The following is a 22,947-nucleotide window of genomic DNA, read 5'->3' as shown; positions in this document are numbered from 1 at the left end:
TTAGTGAATGCATGAGCCCAAGTGTATGTGAAAGGCGTCTTTGAGTGACTGCAGACATGTAGTCACAGCTGGACACGGCATCCGTGTGTGTGTGTGTGTGTGTGTGTGTCAGAGGATGTAGATTCTGGGGACCAAACTCAGGTCCTCTGGTTTGGCCCATGATGTCATGAGGCACTAGTAGCTCTGGTTTTGTGCAAAACTTAGGAGAAATTTCAGATGCCTGGTTTAAAACCATGGCTGAAATTTTCTTTCCAAAATGGAATTTTCTTTTAGGCAAGCAGGAAGGGATTTTAATAAGAAATGATAACATGAATCTCCCAGAGGAAGATGGGGGAAAAATCTCAGAGCTTTGATCTTGGGGTCCACACAGAGGTATCAGAGCAGGAAGGGAAAGTGGCCTGATCTGCCAGAGTCTCACAACTGGCAAATGTGTTGTCAGGGTCCCTGAAATAGAATCTCGGGTTTGGTAGCTGTGGGTCCAAGTACAGCTTTGAGTTTAACTGAACATGTGTGTGTGCGCGCGCGCGTGCGTGCGTGCGTGCGTGTGTGTGTGTGTGTGTGTGTGTGCGCGAGTATAACACGTAAAGGAGCTGAATGGTCATTGCTTGGCTGAGACCCAGGTCCAAGCCCCTGGGTCTACTGAGACGTGAGACTGTGACTTCACTAGGAACCAGGGCACACCGTGTCTCAGCCTGGGACATTCTCTTGCTGACACATGGCCTGGCAGAGTGGCCATCTCTTCTACCATGTATTTTTGGAGAGACAGCTGCTCTTCTCACCTTTCCTTTTCTGGAATGCTCCACTCCCTCCTTTCTGTCCTCTACCTTGGCCAGTTCCAAGCTCATGCCTCTGCAGTTCCACAGAGGACGGTGGGCACTGCTCCTGGGTGACAGTTTCGTGCCTGAGTAGCAGGTCATGAGACCCGTGGGTCAGCCTGGTGAGTGGCCGGGGTCACAGTGGTGGGAAGTACCTTTGGAATTTTATGAATGAAACAGGCAGACTCACTGCCAGTTGCCATGTGGGGGACGTGAGTCACGCAGGAAGGAGGGGCACGTGGTTGCCACTAACACACACATCATTCTCTCTCTCTCAGCTCCTCCCCGCATCTGCTACAGCCCCAGCAGCCCCGTGCAGATTCTAGACGAGCCCGCCTACTTCTACCCAGACTTGCAGCTCTATTCGGGGAGGCATGAGGCATCTACTCTGACAGCAGAGGCAAGCGGAGGCCTGAGGGGGAAAAACGGTAAGTCTGTAGCCATCGGTTTGTTAGGAGCATGACGGATCAGAGTTTCTCATTTTCGGCTCTTCTGCAATAAGTAACCCCTGTGCCTGTGGCTTCAATTCCCACTACTTTTCAGTTTCCACTTACACTGACTTGAGATCAATGGCAATCTGAAAATATTAATGGAAAATGCTAGAAGTAAATAGTTCATAAGTCTAAAATACTGTTATGGCAGAATGTTGTCATAACGGATCGATTTTACTATTGGCTGTCACTAATAATTTCTTGTTACGCACAATTTGTGTTACACACACACACTCCGGCATGTGACATTTCCTGAATTTGGCACTGTCCTTGGTTTCAGGATTCCCCTGAGGGTTGGAACACATCCTTGAAGGTGAAGGAGGGGCTACTGTCTTGCAGGCACTTCTTTATTCCCTAGCCTAAAGTCACCATACTGAGCTGTCTCATGCTAGATTTCATTCATGTTGTACCACGATGTTAATAAGGCCATTTGGGGCTTGAAGAATAGCTCAATTGGTTACTGCTTGTCACCCGTGCGCTAGGGTCTGAGTTGGATCCCAGAATGTAAAGAAGCTGGGCATGGGGCGTGCTTGTCAGCCCAGCTCTGGTGAGATGGAGAGAGACAGGTCCCTGGGACTCATTGGCCTAGTTACTGATCTCCAGGTCCCAGTGAGAGACTGTGCCAAAAGACCAAGGGGGCCTTCTCCCCCACCGCAAGGCTTGGAGGCTATGGTGGAAGAGAGGACCGACGTGAGAGCTGGGGAATGGGAGGAGTGCCTGGAAAAGCTGTTTTCACGACACGGCTGTGGCATGTTGAACTCACAGCAGCTGTGGGAACTGCACAGGACCAATCCAGCTGCGTCAGCCAGGATCCCAGTGGCAGCACTGAATCCAGTGGGTTACAAAAAGTTAGAAAGTAAAAAGGAAGGAAGGAAGGAAGGAAGGAAGGAAGGAAGGAAGGAAGGAAGGAAGGAAGGAAGGAAAAGAGAGGACGGTGGGAGCAGGCATGAAGTGATGGGACCTGGGGAGTAGTAGGTAGGATCAAGATACACCATTTACGTGTATGGAATTTTCAGAGAATGAATAAAGGATGTTTTTCTGTTAAGAAAAATAAGGAGGATGGCCCCTGAGAGCAACACGTGCCGTTGCGGCCTCCATGCACACAGGTGCCCTCAAGTCTTCATACATAGGCTTCAGAATTGCATCTCTGCTTGAATTGTAAATGTTTTCCCCTGCCTGGTCTCAAATCCTTTGCCTCTTTCCCCCTCTTCTCTGCTTTCATTTTCTTCCTTTTTCAAGTAAGTCAGAACTTCAAAATAAGTTCAAAACCTTAGTAAATAAGGGACCCCCCCTTTTAAACAGCTTTCTAGGCGGTATCTCTGGGAGATGGAGAGAGGCGAGGCCATCTCAGGAAGGGTCCCAGAGTCCCAACAAATGTGCCCCCTTTCCAATGGAGAAAGAAGTTAGTAGTTTTCCTGCCTATTGAGACCCCTACATTTATTATTCATCCACATAAATAAGTTTTTCTACTGGAATTGTATGTTTATCTTAGTTTTATCTAAACTTTTAAGTCTTGAGGATCTGTGACTTTGGGGATAAATGCTTCATTCCCTTATGCCCCTAACTCTAACACTTAACCTTGTCCTGGACAGGAGAAGGACACAGTCTCAGGACAATGAGACAGTCAGTGAAACCCACACAGCTGTCTTCCTTTGGGATGTCCATTGTTACAGTTGTTACTGTTGGGTTTCTTTGCCTGTGTCTCTGCGAAGCCCTGGCTAGCCTGGAACTGACTGTATAGACCACACTGGCCTCTATTCAGGGAGGGAAATGGGCTCGGAGGCAGAGGTCAGAAGCAGGAGGCTTTGGGGGCTGTTTGGAATCTCCCAGCAACTGGTTAGCAGAGCCTGCACCTGGGTGGGGAGTGCGTGAAAGAGCTGGGCAGGGAGGAGGTTGGGACAGAAACCAGGGCTTGTTTCTTCTTTCTTAGTTCATCCAGTGTGAGATTTCTTAATAATAATCAAGAAATGAACAAAACACAGGATACAGGAGCTGGGGCAGGGAAGGGAGGTGTGTTGGAATCAGCTACCCTTGCAGAGGTGGGATGGTGACGCAGGAGCTGAAAACAAGAGTGGACATTTTGTTCAGTGGAGGCAAAAAGAGACTCAGAAAGAGCTTGGGGAAAACACAGACTAGAAGAGGCAGGCAGTGTGGATGGGGCCAGGAAGGATGGTACTGGGGCAGTGGCCTGGATGCTAGACCAGAAGAACATTTTAAACAGAGGGGAAACAACCAGGCTGAACGTTCTAGAAAGGTTACATGTGTAACTCGGAGCAGAGTGTGTACGGTGTCTGGAAGATGGGACGCCAATGCGGGTTGCCTCCTGAGACAGCCCCAGAGAGGAAAACAGTGATAGAGAATCATCACAGCGACCTGGCAGAGGGCTGTGGGTGCTTTCTTTGTGCTGAAGAGACTTTTGGTTTTATGATGGGAAGACTTAGGTCAGTTTCGGCCACAGTAGGACTGTTAGGAAGAGAAAGGGAGATCCGATCACAGAGGAGACAGAAAAGGGATTGGGGCAGCGGTGGGGGCGAGCAGAGTCTCAGGAAATCTGAGAAATACTCCCTTGATGCATTGCAGGCTAGAGGTGCTGGCACCTTCGAAACCTGGTCTTTAAATGACACTGGTTAGAATGTCAGTTGGTGTCTCCCAGAGACGGCCTGTTAGCTCCGTTCCTGTTTGTCTTTCAGCGGAGGACCCTCTCGCCAACTTCCACTCCCCGAACTTCCTGCGGCCCCCCGAGGTGGAGATGAGAGGTTCTGAGGATGTGGTCGCTGGAACAGTGTTACAGCGGCTGATCCAGGAGCAGCTGCGCTATGGCACCCCGACTGAGAACATGAACCTGCTGGCCATTCAGCACCAGGCCACGGGGAGTGTAGGGCCAGCCCACGCCACCAACAACTTTTCTTCCACGGAAACCCTCCCTCAAGAAGACCCACAAATGGTCTTCCAGTCAGCCCGCCAGGAGCCGCAGGGTCAAGAGCACCAGGGGGACAATACGGTGATGGAGAAGCAGGTCCGCTCCACTCAGCCTCAGCAGAACGACGAGGAGTTGCCCACATACGAGGAAGCCAAGGCCCAATCTCAGTTCTTCAGGGGACAGCAGCAGCAGCAGCAGCAACAGCAGCAGCAGCAGCAGCAACAGCAGCAGCAGCAGCAGCAAGCGCAGGGGCCCCTCGGCCACACTTACTACATGGCCGGAGGTACCAGTCAGAAGTCCCGCACAGAGGGGAGGCCCACAGTGAACCGGGCCAACAGCGGACAGGCACACAAGGATGAGGCCCTGAAAGAACTCAAGCAGGGCCACGTCCGATCCCTCAGCGAGAGGATCATGCAGCTGTCGCTGGAGAGGAATGGAGCTAAGCAGCACCTCCCCAGCTCAGGAAACGGAAAGGCCTTCAAAGCTGGAGGAGGGCCGTCCCCAGCCCAGCCCGCCTGTAAAGCGCTGGACCCTCGTGGTCCTCCACCCGAATACCCCTTCAAGACGAAGCCAATGATGCCCCCAGTCAGCAAGAACCAAGACCACGGACTTTACTACAGTGACCAGCACCCTGGAGTGCTCCACGAGATGGTCAAACCCTACCCTGCACCTCAGCCCGCGAGAACAGAAGTGGCCGTCCTGAGGTATCAGCCACCACCAGAGTACGGGGTCACCAGGTAATTATCAAAACCTAGCTTTGCAGAGCTCAGCCATGCGTTTGTCGTCTTTGTGAGGCATCTTAGCTTTTTATCAAAACCTTTGCTTGTCCATAGTATTTAATGAGCCATTTGAGGACTTGGATATGCGGAAGGCGGACACTAGGAACGTCTTCCGTTCTTAGCAGTGGGCGGCTGGGGATGAGTGAGAGTCTTGATTCTTGAGGAGTGTTATTACTCTGTGTGTGTGTGTGTGTGGTTATGCATACATAGGTACATGTGGAGACCACAGGAAACAGTGGTCTGTCTTGAGTGCTATTGCTCTGGTACCATCTACTTTTTTTTGCTGTATTTTAGACAGGGTCTACCCACAACTCCCCAGTTAGGCTAGGCTGACTGACCAGGGAGTCCAGGATCTACCATCTCTGCCGTCTCTGCTGCCTCTTCCGTGGTTTCTGGGTCCTGAACTGCTGTTCCCTATGCTTGTAAAGCAAGCACTGGACTGACTGACTGACTGAGCCATCTCTCCAGCCACGAAATTGTTCTTTAGTTTTTCTGTTATATTAATAGACCCATCCCCCCATTCCCTTCCTACCTCTTTCCCTTCCTTTGTTTATTCTGTCAAGGTCTTCATCGATACTCACACACACTCACACACACCACACACACCACACACACCACACACTCACACACACTCACACACACCACATACTCCACACACCACACACACACACATCACACACACCACACACATCACACACACCACACACACACTCACACACAGCACACACATCACACACACTCACACACTCCACACACACCACACACACACATACACACATACACTCACACACACCACATACTCCACACACCACACACACACACACATTCACACACACCACACACATCACACACACCACACACACACCCCACTCACATACACCACACACTCACACACCACACCACACACACATACCACTCACACACACCACACACTACACACACACACCATTCACACACTCACACACACACCACTCACACACACACACCACACACTCACATACCACACACACTACACACACACACACACCATTCACACACTCACACACACACCACACACCACACATACTCACACACACTACACAGGAGAAAGCAAACTCTGGATGCCGGTGGAGGCATTAGCCAGACCGTGGGGTCCTTTAGTCCCCTCCTCCTCACTCAGTAGACATGAAGCTGGGCACAGAGGTCTGAAGATGTCCAGAACATGCAGCTGAAGGAGCAGGGCACAGCAGCCTGCATTCAGCTTCTTTCTCTTTCACTGTGTTTCATCTTCCTACCTTTTAGTGTGAGTATGCCTTCAGATTGCCACGCAGTTCTTCCTGTGCGAGTCCTCTGTGCAGCCTTGTTCCACAGATACAAATATAGTCCCTTCCCCGGAGGTCCTTGAAGCCTCGTCTTTGGAGAAACCAGTGGCAGAACACACGACTGCCACTCCGTGTGGTGTTCAGTGTGGAGATATGCAGAAAGCGCTACCCAATTACATGGGGTAGAATGTAATCTCATCAAAGCCAGAGGATGAAGGACGCTTCCCAGAGGAGGCAACACTAACTGGGGTCTCAAAGGATTAATACAAGTTGTAGGTCAAGGTAGGAAGGCTACCTCCAGAGGCAGGAAAGCCGTGGGAATAGTGGAGAGCCCAGTAGATAGATGTAGTGAGATGTGACGGAGAGTATTTGGTCGGGGATCTCTGGACATTATGTTAAGGAGTGTAGTGTTGGCCTGGAGGCAGTGAGAAGTGTGGTGTTCTCAGAGATACGTGTTGGTGTTTAGTGACTAGCTTCAGTGATGGTGCAGGCTGGTGAGACTGGCGGACGGGGACCATGAGGCCTTCACGGGAAGGGGGCCCAGGGGCGGAGACGGCAGGAGGAGGGCAGCGGTGTCTGCTGAGAGAGTCAGGGAACTAGAACTGGGAAGACTCTAATGGGTTAGGCCTCAGAGGAGCAGGGCATGTAGCCTCTGGGGAGAATGTGGGAGTGGCCAGCAGTGGAGGGTGCTGGGCTTGTGCTGGAAGAGCAGAACCCTTAAGAAGACAGGTGCTGCCCGCTATTATTGGACGCGTCATCATTGTAGAGGGTTTGTCTGTGTCAAACTGAATAAGCTAGCGTCCCCGATGTGACCCTGGTGCCTGGGTATAGGATCCACCTGGCTCTGCATCTTCTGGGAGGGGCTGGGTCATTTGATTTGAGGTGGATTTGATTGTTTTCTTTCTGTTACTGTAACCAAATATCTGGCGAAAGGCAACACATAGGAGGAAGAATTTACTCTGGCCCGTGGTTTGAGAGCATGGTGTCTGTCATGGATGGGAAGGTGCAATGGAGTTGGGGCAGGGCAGGGATGTGGACCAGAGTGCAGATACCCTGGGGGTGGCAGCACTCAGATGATTTTCTACTTAGATTCCCTTTTCATTTAGTCTGGAATGCGGTGCCCCTCACATTCGGTGTGTCTGCACTCTCAGTTCTCTGGAAACCCTTACACAGACACACCCAGAGGTGCGTCTCCTAGGTGAGTCCGAGTCCAGTCTAAATGCAGACGAGCTATCACAGGGTGGAACGCTAGCTATGATGCAGCCTGGCCAGCCTGAGCCCTCATGAGCAGAGAGCACATGCATTCTTCCTAACATGGCGTAGCCTGTCGACGATGGAGCCCCAGAGTTCTCTTTATACTGAAGGAGAACTTTCCCCTCAAAAGCAGTGTTTATCACTTTGTCATTTCATAGATCACTCTAGACATTTCTCTCAGCCTCTGGAAGGTCTTGATAATAATGGAAATCTTTCAAGATGAACTTCCCTTCTCCCTCGCTGGCCTGCAGTTTTTGTGGTTTTGTTTATTTATGTGTGTGGTGCTTTGTCTGCATGTATGTCTGCATTGCTTGAGTTTCAGATGGCCCTGGAGGCCAGAAGAGGGTGTCAGGGTCTCTGGAACTGGAATTACGGACAGTCATGAGCCACCATGTGGGTGCTGAGAATTGAACCCTGGTCTACAGCACAGCCAGAGCCACCATGTGGGTGCTGGGAATTGAACACTGGTCTACAGCACAGCCAGAGCCACCATGTGGGTGCTGGGAATTGAACCCTGGTCTATAGCACAGCCAGAGCCACCATGTGGGTGCTGGGAATTGAACCCTGGTCTATAGCACAGCCAGAGCTCTTACAGAACCATTTCTGGCGGCACATAACCGGGACCCTCCTTGTTTCTTGAGGTGGGTTGGTGGGAGTGAGGCATTTCCTGGAGGCAACCCTGGTGACTCATGGAGAACCCCATTTGTCTTGAAGTTCTGAGGTCAGAAACAAGAAATGCCCGAGGGATTAGAGTGAAATTTGCATGCCACATCAAAGTATCTGAGAAAACATAGTAGACTGGCCAAGGAGACGGGCCGTGGGGCACAGCCACAGCGAGCCAGCCTGGCTCCAGCAGTCCAGCCTTTGGCCAGCTAGGTAAACAAGCTTGTCTTCACACAGCCTGCTCCAGACATGTTTCGCAGAGCCTGATCTCCAGGCTTTGAACCTGGGCCTGTGGTGTGTAGTATGACACGTGACTCAAGAGACAAGCTACGCTCCTAGGAATCTCATGGGCCAATCCTTTTCTGGGGTTGGTCACTAATGGTGACGACTTAGGAAGCTGCAGGTTATTGGGTGCATGCTATATACCCAGTACAGAGTTCTGGACCAGAATGGGTCCTGACTGAGGTCCCTTAACCATCTTCCTGCCTGATGCTGCAAGAAGCCCTTCTTGGGATATAATGGACACCTAGCCCAACCCATTATGTTTTGAGACGGGCTCTTTCTTGCCTATAGACAGGTCTGAAGAGTGTGTGCTAGAACTTGGGAGCAGTGTCTACCTCCCAGTCCCTCATGGGGCTCTTCATCTGTCCTGCTGCACTAAAGGGGGGCTCCTGGGGCTTGGTGTCATATCCTTTACGTCCTGGGTGAACTGCTAAGAGCAGTCACTGGCCCCAGCATTGTCGACCTGCAGCATTGTGGTCCTTTCTGTGGATGCGCTCACGTGACTGAGAAAGAAAGCGCTAAGACAGAGTACCAGGGTCAGGGGCTGCTTCCAGGATGTGGCTCCGTTCCTCCTCGGGCTCCAGTTTGCTTTCCCTTCTCCTGGCAATGAAAGTGGGTCACAGTGAGGGCAAGATGAGACCAGGTCTGTTCTTGTGAGGACGGTGACTCCCTCCGCCCCCAAAGCAAACATTTGGTTATTAATTCTGACTCACTCGTGGTGACTTGGCTTCTGTAGTGTGTGTACTAATGGAAGTGAAGGCATGAACGGATTCCAGGCATGGCTGGGTTTCTACCAGAGCAGTGCGGAGTATATTAGTCAAGGTGTAGCTTTGTTTTCCTAAGAAACCTGTCTATGCTTAAAAAGGAAGGAAAAGATGGAAGGAAAGAAGGAAGGAAGGAAAAGGAAGGAAGGAAGGAAGGAAGGAAGGAAGGAAGGAAGGAGAGAAAGAAAAGGAAAAGAAAACTAGAGCTACTAAAAGTTACGTATTAATCTCATATTTCCCAATAAACCACTAACATTGTAAAACATGGGATTTACAAGCTAGGTGTAATCAAATGGTTTTTATTCCTATGATTTGTATGCTTTAATCAGAATCATGTATAACGTAACTAAAACATATTTTCTCTGTTTCGATTTTCCATTACAATGTGTGGCACTCTGTCACCTTGGTGCAGCACTCGGTGGACTGTGGAGCACGGTGGCCAGAAGGCAGAGTGTCCCCAGGGTTTACTGGTGCAGACACCTAGCATGGCTTATAGTCCTTGGCCTTTACAACAATGTTAAGAAATGGGGTGGGGAGATGGCTCAGTGGCCAAGAGCACTGGCTGCTCTTACAGGGGACCCCGGTTCGGTTCCTAGCACCCTCATGGTGGCTCACAACTGTCTGTAACTCCAGTTCCAGGGAATCTAGCACCTCCTTTTGGTCACAGGTGCTGTATGCACATGGTCCACAGACACCCATGCAGACAAAACACATCAGTAAATCTTACAAAAAAGAATGGGGATTCAGTTATAAAGCCCATCGTTATGTAAGTAAAACCTGACTTGAAGAGAGAGGTTCCAGTGACAGCAATGGCCAGCAGATTGGCGGCGCAGGAGCCATATCAAGCCCAGGGCCCCACACTGCACATGGCACACCCACTCCCCCACCCCACTAACGCTCAGTGACTCTACGCGCAATGGAAACACTAATGTGTTCGCTTGAGATGACATACCTGATGAGCTTGTAATGAGTTTCACTCTCTCCAGACTCCTCTCCCCTCCCAGATATCCTGGGAGACAATAGGAGCCAACTTAACTTTGCTGGGAGCTTCAGGCTGGGAACTTCCAGGAGTGTCTAACTTTTTGGTGTGAAATGATGTCAGCTCCAAAATTACTCTCAGGAACTACACAGCCAAGTTAGAGGGAAAAGTGTACCGTCCATACTACTACAGTACTACGCCTGTATTGCGGCGCCTGCACTACAGGACCATTCGCGAGCCGGGCAAGGGCCTGGAGATTTAAACACACAAAGATACACAGCCAGAATGCCCCTTTAGTGTGTCCAGGGGTAGCTTATATAGGGATCCTTAACTGATAGCCACGCCCCAGCCAAACCCACCAGAAACCACTCCCCTGCCATCAGGAACTCCTGAGGGTCTCATGCTCAGAGCAGCTGCAAGCACAACATGTTGTTTCCAGAAATCCAGGATCTGTGGGTTCACGGCTCCCAACAGAAAAGAAAGAACAAAGAATGGAAAGCAAAATCTCTGTTCTGAATAAGCTTGACTTTGTGTTGGTCTGCCCACCGGACCCAGGTTGGGCAAACAGGGCAGCAGTGTCTGCAGCTTGCTCCCAATGAGGTGAGGTCTGTGGTGGGATGTGGTCATCGCTGGCTTTAGACTACTGTCTGTTTTACCAAGACCCACCTTTGGGAGAGGCGAGCAGCTGTTGGTGACAGGACTCTGAAAGCTTTTCTTCCCTCCTGCTGAGCCTGGACACGTCTTTGCCCTCACTGTGGCTCAGCCATGTCATTCAACAGAGGGGCTTTGCTTTCTAGCTTTCCAGAAACAAAGGAAAGACCATGACCAGTTTGCTGGTCTTCTGGGAATGCGTTGACTTGTTTTTCAGTAGGTAGATAACCAGTAAAATAGGGGATGGAGGGGTTTGGCCCAAGCCTTCTGACAGCTCTGAGAAGCCAGGAGCTGCGGCCTTCCTTGCGGAGGGCTGCTTCTTGATTCTTGTCAGAAACACGGCATCACCCTCTCCTTCCTCCTTGTTCAGTTCAGTGAATGGGCGGTGAGTGTTCGTGCTGACTGGGGAAAGCTGTCATTTGACCAAATTGTACTGCGACTGTATTCTCTATCAAGATGCACTGAGCGTGTCTTCCCTAGACATGTCCTGGGGTGTGTGCGTGGTGGGGGGTGGGTAAGGTAACGTACAGGGTCATTGTGCTGGCTAGTTTTATGTCAACTTGACACAAGCTAAAGCCGTCTGAGAGGAGGTAACCTCCATTAGGAAAAAGCCTCCATAAGATCCATCTGCAGCCGGGCGGTGGTGGCGCACGCCTTTAATCCCAGCACTTGGGAGGCAGAGGCAGGCGGATCTCTGTGAGTTCGAGACCAGCCTGGTCTACAAGAGCTAGTTCCAGGACAGGCTCCAAAACCACAGAGAAACCCTGTCTCGAAAAACAAAACAAAACAAAACAAAACAAAACAAAACAAAACAAAAAAACCAAAAACAAAAACAAAAAAAAAAATCCATCTGCAGGCAAGCCTGTAGCACATTCTCTTAATTGGTGATTGATGGGGGAGGGCCCAGTCCATTGTGGGTGGTGCCCACCCCTAAGCTGGTGGTCCTGGGTTCTGTAAGAAAGCATAAGAAAGCAAACTGAGCAAGCCAAGGCGAGCAAGCCAGCAAGCAGCACCCCTCCATGGGCTCTGCCTCAGCTCTTGCCTCCAGGTTCCTGCCCTCACTGCTTTTGATGAGCTGTTACATGGAGCTGTGAGTGAAATAAACCCTTTCCTCCCCAAGTTGCCTTTGGTCATGGTGTTCCAACAGAACAGCGGTAGCCCTAACTAAGACATCCTCTGGGAACGTGGCAAATGGCATTCCATGGGGGAGAGGGAGGCAAGTGGGAAGCACCCTCAGAACCACGGGTGACAAATGAACAATTGTAACAGTGTAGCCAGAGGACAATTTAGCAGGAGCCAGTACAGAGGCACCTGGAAATAGCAGGTCTGCCTATGGGCCAGTGCCATGTTTGCCAAGAGATGGGTCATAGGAAGGTGGGCAGCCCCTCTTATCGTGAGTCAGAAGTAGCTGGAAAGGGAGTAGGATTTGGGCAGTGTGTTTCTGAAGTGGTGAATTTGGGATTTGTAGTTTATACAGTCATGAAAATGAGCCAATGCCTAGTATCTAAGGTAAATCAGACGGATCCCTTGGTTCCTCAGTGAAAGCTTACGTTTCTCTCAGTGAAATGAGGCCTTGCAGCTTCATTTAGGTTCCACGGTGTAGGTCAAACTTCCTGTCAGAGGTGTCAGGCACCTGGGGTGCACACCTGTAATTCTGGCACTTACGAGGTGGGGGAGAAAGGTCGGTAATTTAGCCAAAGTCATTCTTGGCTACATGGCAAGTTTGAGGTTAGCCAGGGTTAGTTACATCAGACCCTTTTTTTAAAGAAAAAGAAAAGAATTCAGTAATGTCTGCAGCATTTAGGCTGAATTCTGGCTGGATACGCCAAGTGTAAGCCTCTTGTGTCCTGAGAAGCAGCTCTGCGGTGTGGGAATTTAAAGAAGCCAGGGTCAAGTTGAGGTCACTTTCCCAGGAAACCCGACACAGCCTCAGCTGGAAGGCATAAAAGGGGTAACTTCTTTAAACAGAGGGCTGTGATACCCACCCACATAGCAGGGATTCTGAGTTTGGTAAAGACTCAAAGCCTTCATTTCATCACTGATGAGACCTATGGCTGTCCGCAGGAGCAGAGGCTGCAGGTGGCGACTTCGGCTCCTCCACTTTTCACAGCCTCAGCTTCCTCTCTTTCTTGTTTGTATTTGGAGAGCGTCTTGTCCTGTTGTCTGGCCTTGAACTCCTAGGCTCAAGCAATCCTGCCCCAATCAGCTGGTTACGTGGCTGTGATTAGGGGTGTACTTCATGCCCTGCTAGAGACAATTTTCCCTACAACTGAGTTGCTTCTTTTACATAAACAGAATGTTTATTGTAGAAATGATATGTGTGTTTCCTGCAGTTTTTCTCCCAAAGAGAAAATATTGGTCTTCTCCATTTTCCTATCAAACACAGCCTGTTAAACACTGTTCACTATGTTGCTTAATCAGAAAGTTTTGAGAAAACACTGCAAGCTGCAAGGTTCTTTAAAAGTGGGAATTGTTTTTGTGGTTTTTTTTATTATTTTATCCCATTGTTTCTTTTTCTTAATTGCTAAAATAATGATGCTAATTATTTTGTTTATATTTTCTAATTTTTATGTAATGTACACATATTGCTTAGGGAATAATTTATCAGTTTTCACCTCTCCTTGGCCAGATAACAGAAAAGGAAATGGAGGAAAGGAAGGGCTTATTTTTGGCTCCTGGTTTAGGAAGGACTGCAGTTCATCACGGTGGGGGAGGCGTGTTTTCCAGAGTGTGTGGGTGGTCACAGTGTGTATGCAGTCAGGAAGCAGAGAGAGATGAGCACAGGTGCCTAGCGGGCTTCTTCTTTATCCCTTTTACCAGTCTGGGCCCCTAGTCTGTGCGTAGTGCTGTCTACATTCAGGTGTGTCTCTCTTTAGTTAAACTCCTCTGGGAACATCCCCACAGACACCTGCAAAGGTGTGTCTCCTAGGTGACTCCAAATCCAGTTAGGTTGACAATGAAGATGAACTTTAATATAAATTTTTATAAATCTAGCTATATTTATCCAATGAAAAAGAATAGCAAAAAATAAAATAAAGAGCCATAGTTCCACTAATTGGAGACAATCACTTCACTGTCTGTTGGATTATGCAGTAGGATTCTGTCTCATAACAAACAAAACCCAACAAGAGTCCCAAGAGTACTCTTGAAAATTTTTTTAAAATGTCGCATAAAAGCTTGGACAAACTTATTAATACATTGAAAACTTGTTTCAGTTTCTGTTAACTGTTTATGTTGGAAATTATGTATTTGAATGTTCACACTTTCTTTTTTGTAAATTATGTAACCACGTTCGTCAGCTATCTACCCACTAATTTTCACTTTCTATTGTATTTCACAAAGGTTGGTCAGACAGTTTTCTGTAACGGCTGACCTGTCGATACACCTTGAGTTCCGTGCACAGAATGTAGCATGCGCGTCCCATTCTGCCCACTCATGCTCTGGTGCCAGCATTCTCTGATACCACTGAGTTCTGGAATTGGTTTCCAAGGGAGACTGCTTTGTGTATGTGCAGTTTGGCCCTGTAGAAAGAAGTCCTGGGCAAGGCCAGTGACATGGCTTGACAGGGAAAGACACCAGACACCAAGCCTACTGACCTGAATTTGATCCCAAGGATCCACTCGGTGGAAGGTCAGAGCTATATCTTCAGATTATCCTCTGAATTCTGAACATGTGCTCTGATGGACTACACATACATGCAATCACACTACACGTACATATACATACATACACACGCATACACAGCACATTCATACACATGTAGAACATATACATGCATATATACACACATGTAATGCATAGGCATGTACACATAATAAAAATGTGTATGGACATGTATGTAATGTAAGACTTTTCAGCATCCCCTTTCATAATAGATTTTTTTATTTTAAAGCTCGATTAATTTGAATTTATACTAGTTTATAACATACTGGATTATCTGAAACCCATCTGATTTCTCTTCATGGTTAAAATGTATTGTGTTTAATTGAACTAATCTATTTTGAGAAGCTAAGATTTGTAATTTGGAGGCTGGTTGTCTCTTCAGTTGGAAGTCTTCATTCATTCTGCTTTGGAAAATTATTTTTTAACACCCTTCTATTTTTTAAACTGTGTGTGTATGTGTGTATGTGTGTATGTGTGTGTGCACGGGCACACATGTGTTTGCCACATGTGGTGGTTGCCCACCTCAGAGACTAGAAGATGGTGCCAGATCCCCTGGAACTGGAGTTACATGCAGTTGTGAGCCACCCAGTGTGGGTGCTGGGGACCAAGAACAGAATATGGTCTTAACCACTTTGAACCACCTTGCCATCCTTTTAAAAAAAATTGAAAGATACAGATGAAATTTATTTAGAAATCTATTTGTTAATTCACTTAAAACATTTAAAGGACATTTTTGTGCTAAGGGCATGACCCAGTAAGATGCCTCCTATACAACTCAAAACATTGAGTTTGGATCCCTAGAACATGGCGTGATGTTATCCTCCTGTAAGCCCAGTCCTGGGAGGACAGAGACAAGAGGATTTTTGAAACAGCTAGCTCAGCTGAATCAATGGATTTCAGGTTCAGTGAGAGACCCTGTCTCAAGAAATGAAGACAGAGGGGGCTGGAGAGATGGCTCAGAGGTTAAGAGCACTGAATGTTCTTCCAGAGGTCCTGAGTTCAATTCCCAGCAACCATATGGTGGCTCACAACCATCTGTAATGAGATCTGGTGCCCTCTTCTGGCCTGCAACATACATGCAGGGAAAACTGTATACATAATTAATAAATAAATCATAAAAAAAAAGAAAAAAATGAAGACAGAGAGTGGTTCAGGAGTGACACCTGACCTTGACCTCTGGCCTACAGACAGAACTGTGCCCAAATCTTCGTGCACACATCCACACACACAAACATGTACACAGCACTTAGATATATCAAAGTCCAGGTATCTAAAATATTATCTTTCAGCAAATAATTAGTATAAAAACCATTGAGATGTTTTCCTTCTCATTCAAGTCTACATTCTGATGCCTTTACCTGGAGCTCTTGTAAGTGCTCGGAGACCTCTTTCTGTTTTGGATAAGCAGAGAGAGACCTGAGCTAGGTGACATGTCCTGAGGTGTCCCGGCAGTACCCTGGAGCTGCTCTGGTTTTTTGCCTCCACTCCGTGGTGCTGACAGAGGGGCCCCCAGCATGGTGGTGTGTGCGCCTTGGGAAGCTTTTTTAGCTTTGTCAGAATGTCAGCGCCATGATTCCCCTGTAATCCTGGGAGCTTTGATTCTCATACCAACAAAACAGAATAATGGTGCACCTGGTGTGGGGACAGTGGATGCCCAAGTTGGGGAGAAACAGATTAAATCAGTGCTATTCATGACACAGCTGTTTGCAGGTAGAATGTAAAAACTTGTCTAATATGCTTCTGAAGACTGTTCCATGTTGAGAGGAACATGTTACTAACAACCTGTTTCTCTGGACCGAGTAACACTATTATTTCAGCTTTGTGACCTCCCCACACAGGAGAAGGCAGAGTCCCTGTTACTATCTGGGGATCTTCATGATCCCAGAGTCTAAGTAACTGTGATTGGCAGGGGTTATTCCCTTCATCACATAATGTTGAAGGGTTGTCTCTTCTTTGAAAAGCAACCAAGCAGATAGGAACCAACTTGGTCTGAGAGTTGGGGATTAAATCAACGAACCGAAATGACTGCATGTTAAGTCATATGAGTTATAAGTTTCTATCCTTGGAAAGGTTGCACACCGATGATTACTTAAAAGAAAGGTCATAGGCATGAAATAATGAGTAATATTAAAGTATAAATTTGCGAGAATAAATAGCATAAGGCTGGCCATAACAGGTCGTCGAGGGGTAGAGGGAGAGTAGGGCAACAGTGGACGTGCAGTAGTCCAGGCTAGCCTGTAACTCACCATATGTAGCCCAGGCTGTAGTGGAATGTGGTACAGTAGTGGTGTTGGGATATCCTGACTTATCGGGAAGCCAGGATATACTTAGAGCTGCAATAGGGACAGCTCAGCCCTGGAGGAAAGGTGTCCTGACTATCGGGAAGCCGGGCTACCTGAAGCTGGGGGATGGCGGGGGATGGTCTCCCCACAGGATACAGGGATCCTGCCCTTCTCCTGGAGAGCAGCTCCAGCTGAGCTCTGCTCTGTTCCCTTACAGGAGCGTCCTAGCAGAGCTATCTGCTTCTTCTCCAGCCCAAGATGTTTCTTCTGCTAACACTTTCCTAAGGGGAAGCCCCCTGAAGAAATGTATAAGTCACCCCCAACAGCGAAAAGTTGTTACTTTTCTTCTGCTGGCCTTGCTCAGCTCCCCTTAAGGAGCTTCCTAGCAAGGTTCTGTTGTTCTGCCTTGCTGAGGCCCCCTAGGCCTCAGCAAACTTTTTCAGCTCAGTCCCCTAAGAGACATCCCAGCCAGGTTCTTCTGCTCTGTGCCTGCAAATGAAGGTCATCACCCAAGACTCTTTGAGAAAGAGATTTATTAGGGAAGGAGGAGTCCAGGAGAGTGGCTGCCTCTGCCAGGGAGGGATTAATGGCAGCTCTTAACTGAAGGGGTGGAGAGACTTCTATAGGGCCTCTTAGGGGCGGAGTTTTCCCAGGGAGACAGGGGATTGGTTAGTTTTCCCTGCTCAGGGGTTGGTCAGTTTAGCTGGTCAGAGGCAGAGATGGCTCAGACTTCATGGCCAAACTGTGTTTCTTTCACTGGTCCTTTTTAGCTTTTTGACTCTAATCTTAGGACCAGGGCATATTTCTTTCACCGGCTCTGATTCTAGGGACAAAGTGTGTTTTTTTGACACTAGTTTCAGAGCCAGGGCACATGTCTTTAGTCCTGGGTTCAGGGATAAAGATGTTTCTTTCCTGGCTCAGGTCTCAAATACAGGTGTGTTTCTTTCTCTACTGTAGGTTCAGAGTCAGGGTGCTCAGTGATTGGCTGGTTTCCTGCTCCAGTTGTCCCTTTGACCCTACACAGGCTTTCCTGAAACTTGTGGTCATCTCCCTGCCTCTGCCTCCCAAGTGCTGGCTTATGGGCCTACACCAGTACACACAACAATCCTGCTGTCAGTCAAGTCTCATCACCTCCCCTCCAGTTCCCTGGAAGGAGAGATTAACGTGAAGGTTAAATTCCTGTCTCCGGAGAAGAGAGGCAGTAGGGATGGGAGAACCAGACGAGACTTATATGCCGTGTGTTCCCATGATGGCTTATGTGTGTATTTCCATGAGGTTGCTGTGTGGGGCTCATGACACAGGGTAGCAGAACAGTGAAGGCCGAATTTGGGGGAGATGGAAACAGGAGGTGGAAATTCGCTGTTTCACATTGAAGCCAAACACCAGGAGCTCAGCCTTTAAAGGACACTATTGGGTGCTTTTGGTCATCAGACTAGATTTGAAGTCTGGATGTTTAGACCTCAGAACAGAGTCATCGGAGCACAGATCTTTGCCTACACTGTCCCATTCCATTAAATAGTACCACTTCCCATTTCTTGCTAAGCCCCAAATCTAGAGGTAATATTTTTATCTTCCTCCTTTCTTATCTCTTCATCCTTCATAGACACAGAACTTCTCTCCTGGGCCTTACCCAGACCTCCTTTCCAGGGCTTTGCCCTGTGACTGAGTTCTCAGCGCACCACTCCTAGCAAGGTAGCCTCCACTAGCCCCTTATGCAGCAAGGTAGCCGCACTAGCCTCTTATGGAGGTGTGGCTGCGGCTCGCACAGGCCTGCCGTCCAGGCTAGCACTGCTGTCCACTGGCGGTGCTTTACATGGGTTGCGTCCTTCTACTCGGTGATGCTGGCTGCTGCTGGTTCCTTCTACTTGGTGATGCTGGCTGCTGCTGGTTCCTTCTACTCGGTGATGCTGGCTGCTGCTGGTTTCTGCCGTAGGTCTTGTACGCTGGCTGGTTCTAGCTGAAGCCCAGCTTTCTCCCATCTCACTCTTCCATCCAAGCCACTGCTCCCTCTTGGCTGCCTTACAGACTTCAGCCCAAACTTGGGCCTGTGAGACTCTCTCCCTGACCTCTTACATAGAAGTAGCTTCTCCAGAGTTCTATTCTTTGGAGGCTACACTCAGCTTTGTCTAACTCTAGCACGGCTTGCCCGTCGGCTTGTCCACTGTTTGCCCAGGAGCCAAAGCTGGTGGGAAGAATATGATAAATGCCTGAACTTACTGCCGAGTTGAGTGTGGGGAAGTGCATGGGCGAGCGCGGCCGAAGGAAGCACCGTCGATGCCTGTGCTGGTGACCTTCCCTCCTCTCCCATACTAACTCTGGAGTCTGACGACTGGTCCTCTCTTTCCCACAGCCGGCCATGCCAGCTTCCCTTTCCATCCACGGTGCAACAGCACAGCCCCATGTCCTCTCAGACTTCCTCCGTCAGTGGACCGCTGCACTCCGTCTCCCTGCCTCTTCCTCTTCCCATGAGCCTGGCTGCTGCTCCACAGCCTCCACCCGCCTCCCCCAGCCAGCCGCTTGGACCAGATGCCTTTGCAATCGTGGAGCGAGCCCAGCAGATGGTGGAGATCCTCACGGAGGAGAACCGCGTGCTTCACCAGGAGCTTCAAGGCTGCTATGACAATGCCGACAAGCTTCACAAGGTACGAGACGTGCAAAGGTAATTTGATGGGCCGTGGGAAGGAGAGAGGTGAATGATGGGCTATTATTGTCAGGACACTATGGGATGCTTGGTTTTCATTCTGAGCACAAGGATGTTCATAGAGATCTTATGATTCTGAGGGCCTGTCTTGGCACTTCCTGTTTTGAATGCAGCCGTACCGTGAACACGATTTAGAACACACCACCACTCATGGTAGCTCTGGAAAAAGCAGAAAGGCATTGTCCAAGAGTGGGACAAAGGAACGAGCCAACTCCGGGAGAAGGAGGCCTAAGGGAGAGTCCCATGGTACCAAAGGACCTGATCTCTCAGCTCCACCCTCCTTAGAGGACATGTCTATTCCATGGAGGGACTGAAAACTTCCTCCGGCCTTCTGGTGACAGAGGTGACCGATGGCACAGTGCTTTGCTACCCATGGATAAGGTTCAGCCATCACCTGCCTTTCCACGTGGTCTCTTTCAGTCCCCCGCCCCCACTTTTTTGTATCACTCCAGTCATCTAGCTTCTGTAGTTGGCTTCCAAAGTAGCGGGTTCCACCCTGACATTTCCACACACTAAGCCTTGACATGCGAGTTTGCTTACAGCCCTTTTACCCCTTACACAGTCCTGTCTCCCTGCTCTGTGTCCCTTTCTTTCTTCACACAGCCCCTTCAAGTTTCATGCTCTGTACACCTAGATTTAAACAAAACAGAACTAGAATCAGTTGTGAGAGAAAAGCATCCTGTGGTTCTGAGTATGGCCTGGTCACTTACGCCATTTCTCTGCAAATGCCATACCTTCATCTTTCTTTATAGCTGAGAAAGCTTCCCTGTGTGCTCAGTCCACTTTCGTTCCCCATCTGTCTGTTGGACGGGCACCTAGACTGGGCCCATGATCTCATCTCGTCTGCTGTGCTACACAGCACTGCTAGGAGTTGTTGGTTTCCCCTTGGAAACGCTACTGTGCTAGGCTCCCGTTGTGACAGTGACACACTTGTTGGATCTGTCTTCACAGTAGTTAAAGGCTCCATGGTTAGCTTTCTTGACCTGGTAAGATATGAACAAATAAACTTGCACCTACAGTTGCAATCCCATCCCCCATCACGCCTTCCACTGCACATCTGTTTACAGTTAGCCTCAAGGCCATTTGTTCTCCATAGCACTGCTTCACAGACAACACTCAGCGTAGAGGCAGGGGCAGGGTCTCTGGAAGGAACAATGTGCTTAGAGTCTGCAGGTCTGGGTTTTTGTCAGAATGCTTGTTTTCCCCCACTTTAACACCTTCCTTATGTGGAATTGGAACTTCATTAATCATTATAAATGATACTACAAAAATAAGCTATTTAGGGGACTGGAGATATGACTCAGTGGTTAAGAGTGCTTGCTGTTCTTGCAGAGGACCTGAATTCCCAGGACTCTTATTGTGTGGTTCACATTTGCCTGGAACTCCATCTTCAGGGGATCCAACACCATCTTCTGGACTTCTTGGACACACATACTCACACAAATAATAATAATAACAACAACAACAATAACCAAATAAATTAAATATTTTAAAAGGGATGTTTTGGTTATGTTTAGATTCACCCCTGACCCTTGTCAGTACCAAGAGACTTCACTGGGTTAAGTTAGACAGTTTGGCCAGACTTGACAGACCATCTGTATAGGATCACTGTAGGTCTTACAGAGCAGAACGAGGCACGAAAAGGAGTATATATGAAACCTGAGGTAGAGACAGGCGTCCATGATGCAGCCTCATACACAGGGTGCTGAGCAGCCAGCATCACACAGGCCCTGTCACAAATGCCACTTTAATGCTAAGTCTGTCTTACAGTTTGAAAAAGAGCTGCAGAGGATCTCAGAAGCCTACGAGAGCCTGGTCAAGTCCACCAGCAAGCGTGAGTCTCTCGACAAGGCAATGAGAAACAAGCTGGAAGGCGAGATCCGGAGACTTCACGACTTCAACAGAGATCTCCGAGGTACAACCTGGTCTCCTAATGCCGCCAATGCTGGGTGTCTTCCATGGCCACTTTCCACCTTATTTTTAATCTTGTTATGTGTGCTCATGCGTGTATGTATGGAGAGGAGTGTGACTCTGTGTCTGTGTGTCTCTCTGTGTGAGTGTGTCTGTGTGTTTACTTCAGAGGAGAACTTTGGAGAGTTGATTTTCTCTACCTTGTTGAGGCACGGTCACTCTTGCTGTTTCTGCCATACTTCATGCTCCAGGCTAACTGGCTGACAAGCTTGTAGGTGATTCTCCTGACTCTACAAGAGGACTGGGGCTAGAGATGCAACCACTGCATCTGGCTTTTTTGTGGGTCTGGGAATTAACTCAGGTAGTCTGGGTGTCATTGTTAGCCTGTTTACCTGCCAAGCTATCTGGCTAATCTTACCCTGCTTTTTTTCCCTCCTGGAGAGTGGGGGTCTCGCTGAACTGGGAGCTGGCTGACATAACTAGGCTGGCTAACCATCAAGCCCTAGGGATCTTCTGTCTCCACTTCCCAGAGCTGGATGACAGATGCATGCCGCCAGATGCAGCTTTCGCATGAGTAAAAACTCCAGTCCTTATGATGTGCAGAATGAGCTCTGCTGACTGAGCTCATTCCCAGCCCCACAAGGTTTTCTCACGAGAGCTTGGAGAATACCCCCAGACCGCTCAGTCTGGGCCCCTGCCTGATCATCTCCCTCCTCATCTGCAGCTTTTGGAACTGACCGTGTTTCTTTGTTGTGTGGTGACTTAGGCTCGTCTCTGCTTTGTTTGTAGATCGACTGGAGACAGCCAACAGGCAGCTGTCCAGCAGGGACTATGACGGGCACGAAGACAAAGCCGCAGAGGGCCAGTACATGTCCCAGAGTGAGTCTGTGTGTCTAAAGGTTTTATCTTTAAAATAGAGGAGACTGAGGCAAGGGTGATAGTAGCTTCTAGGCTGTGCTCTGGGAGTTCAGGGGTTCAGCCAGGCTGCTGTCTTCCTGCACACCCTCCATGTGAATCACGGCGCTCCCCTTACTTACGCTTGGAGTTGCAGAAGCCTCTGAGTCCATTTAATTTAGGAGCAGGGCCAGTGTCTTTGTGATCCTCCAGATTTATTGAGAACATATTTTATTAATTTTGCCAGAGGCAGATGATAGCATCAAATGGGTTTGGAAAAACCATCAGCCAAGGTTTGAATTTTTGCAAACTCATTGCATGAGCCAGAAATGTAAAACTCCAACTGTCATATTTTAAAAAGCTGTTTAGATAATTGTATTCTGGTATATGTCATAATTCTTAACAACATCATGACTAAGTGCTCACAGCTTAAATAAAGACAATCCAAAACAACAAAAATTAGCATATTCAAGAAGTAGTCATGTATGTTCTCATAATAGTATCCTGATGTATGGGTTTGTCAGGGCCCTAAATTATGAAGACAGAGAAATTTGCCAGACTTTGTGATTTTTGGTAGTTTGGCCTGACTTCCTTTAC

General features: G+C 48.6%; 1 protein-coding gene across 3 annotated transcripts in view; it reads left to right on the top strand.

Moving 5' to 3' along the window:
* The window catches only part of Amotl1 (angiomotin like 1), a 111,384-nt gene that overhangs the window by 52,341 nt on the left and 36,096 nt on the right, over window positions 1-22,947 (top strand). For all 3 annotated transcript variants that reach the window (XM_057766691.1, XM_057766693.1, XM_057766692.1), the window contains 5 exons: window positions 1,094-1,243; window positions 3,997-4,963; window positions 19,195-19,486; window positions 21,316-21,460; window positions 22,246-22,335. In XM_057766691.1, the coding sequence (XP_057622674.1) occupies window positions 1,094-1,243; window positions 3,997-4,963; window positions 19,195-19,486; window positions 21,316-21,460; window positions 22,246-22,335 (1,644 nt within the window). The remainder of the gene's footprint in view (window positions 1-1,093; window positions 1,244-3,996; window positions 4,964-19,194; window positions 19,487-21,315; window positions 21,461-22,245; window positions 22,336-22,947) is intronic.

This window comes from Chionomys nivalis, chromosome 4 (genome assembly GCF_950005125.1).
Source record: "Chionomys nivalis chromosome 4, mChiNiv1.1, whole genome shotgun sequence".
Taxonomy (NCBI): domain Eukaryota; kingdom Metazoa; phylum Chordata; class Mammalia; order Rodentia; family Cricetidae; genus Chionomys; species Chionomys nivalis.
This window is presented reverse-complemented; position numbering and strand designations above follow the sequence as displayed.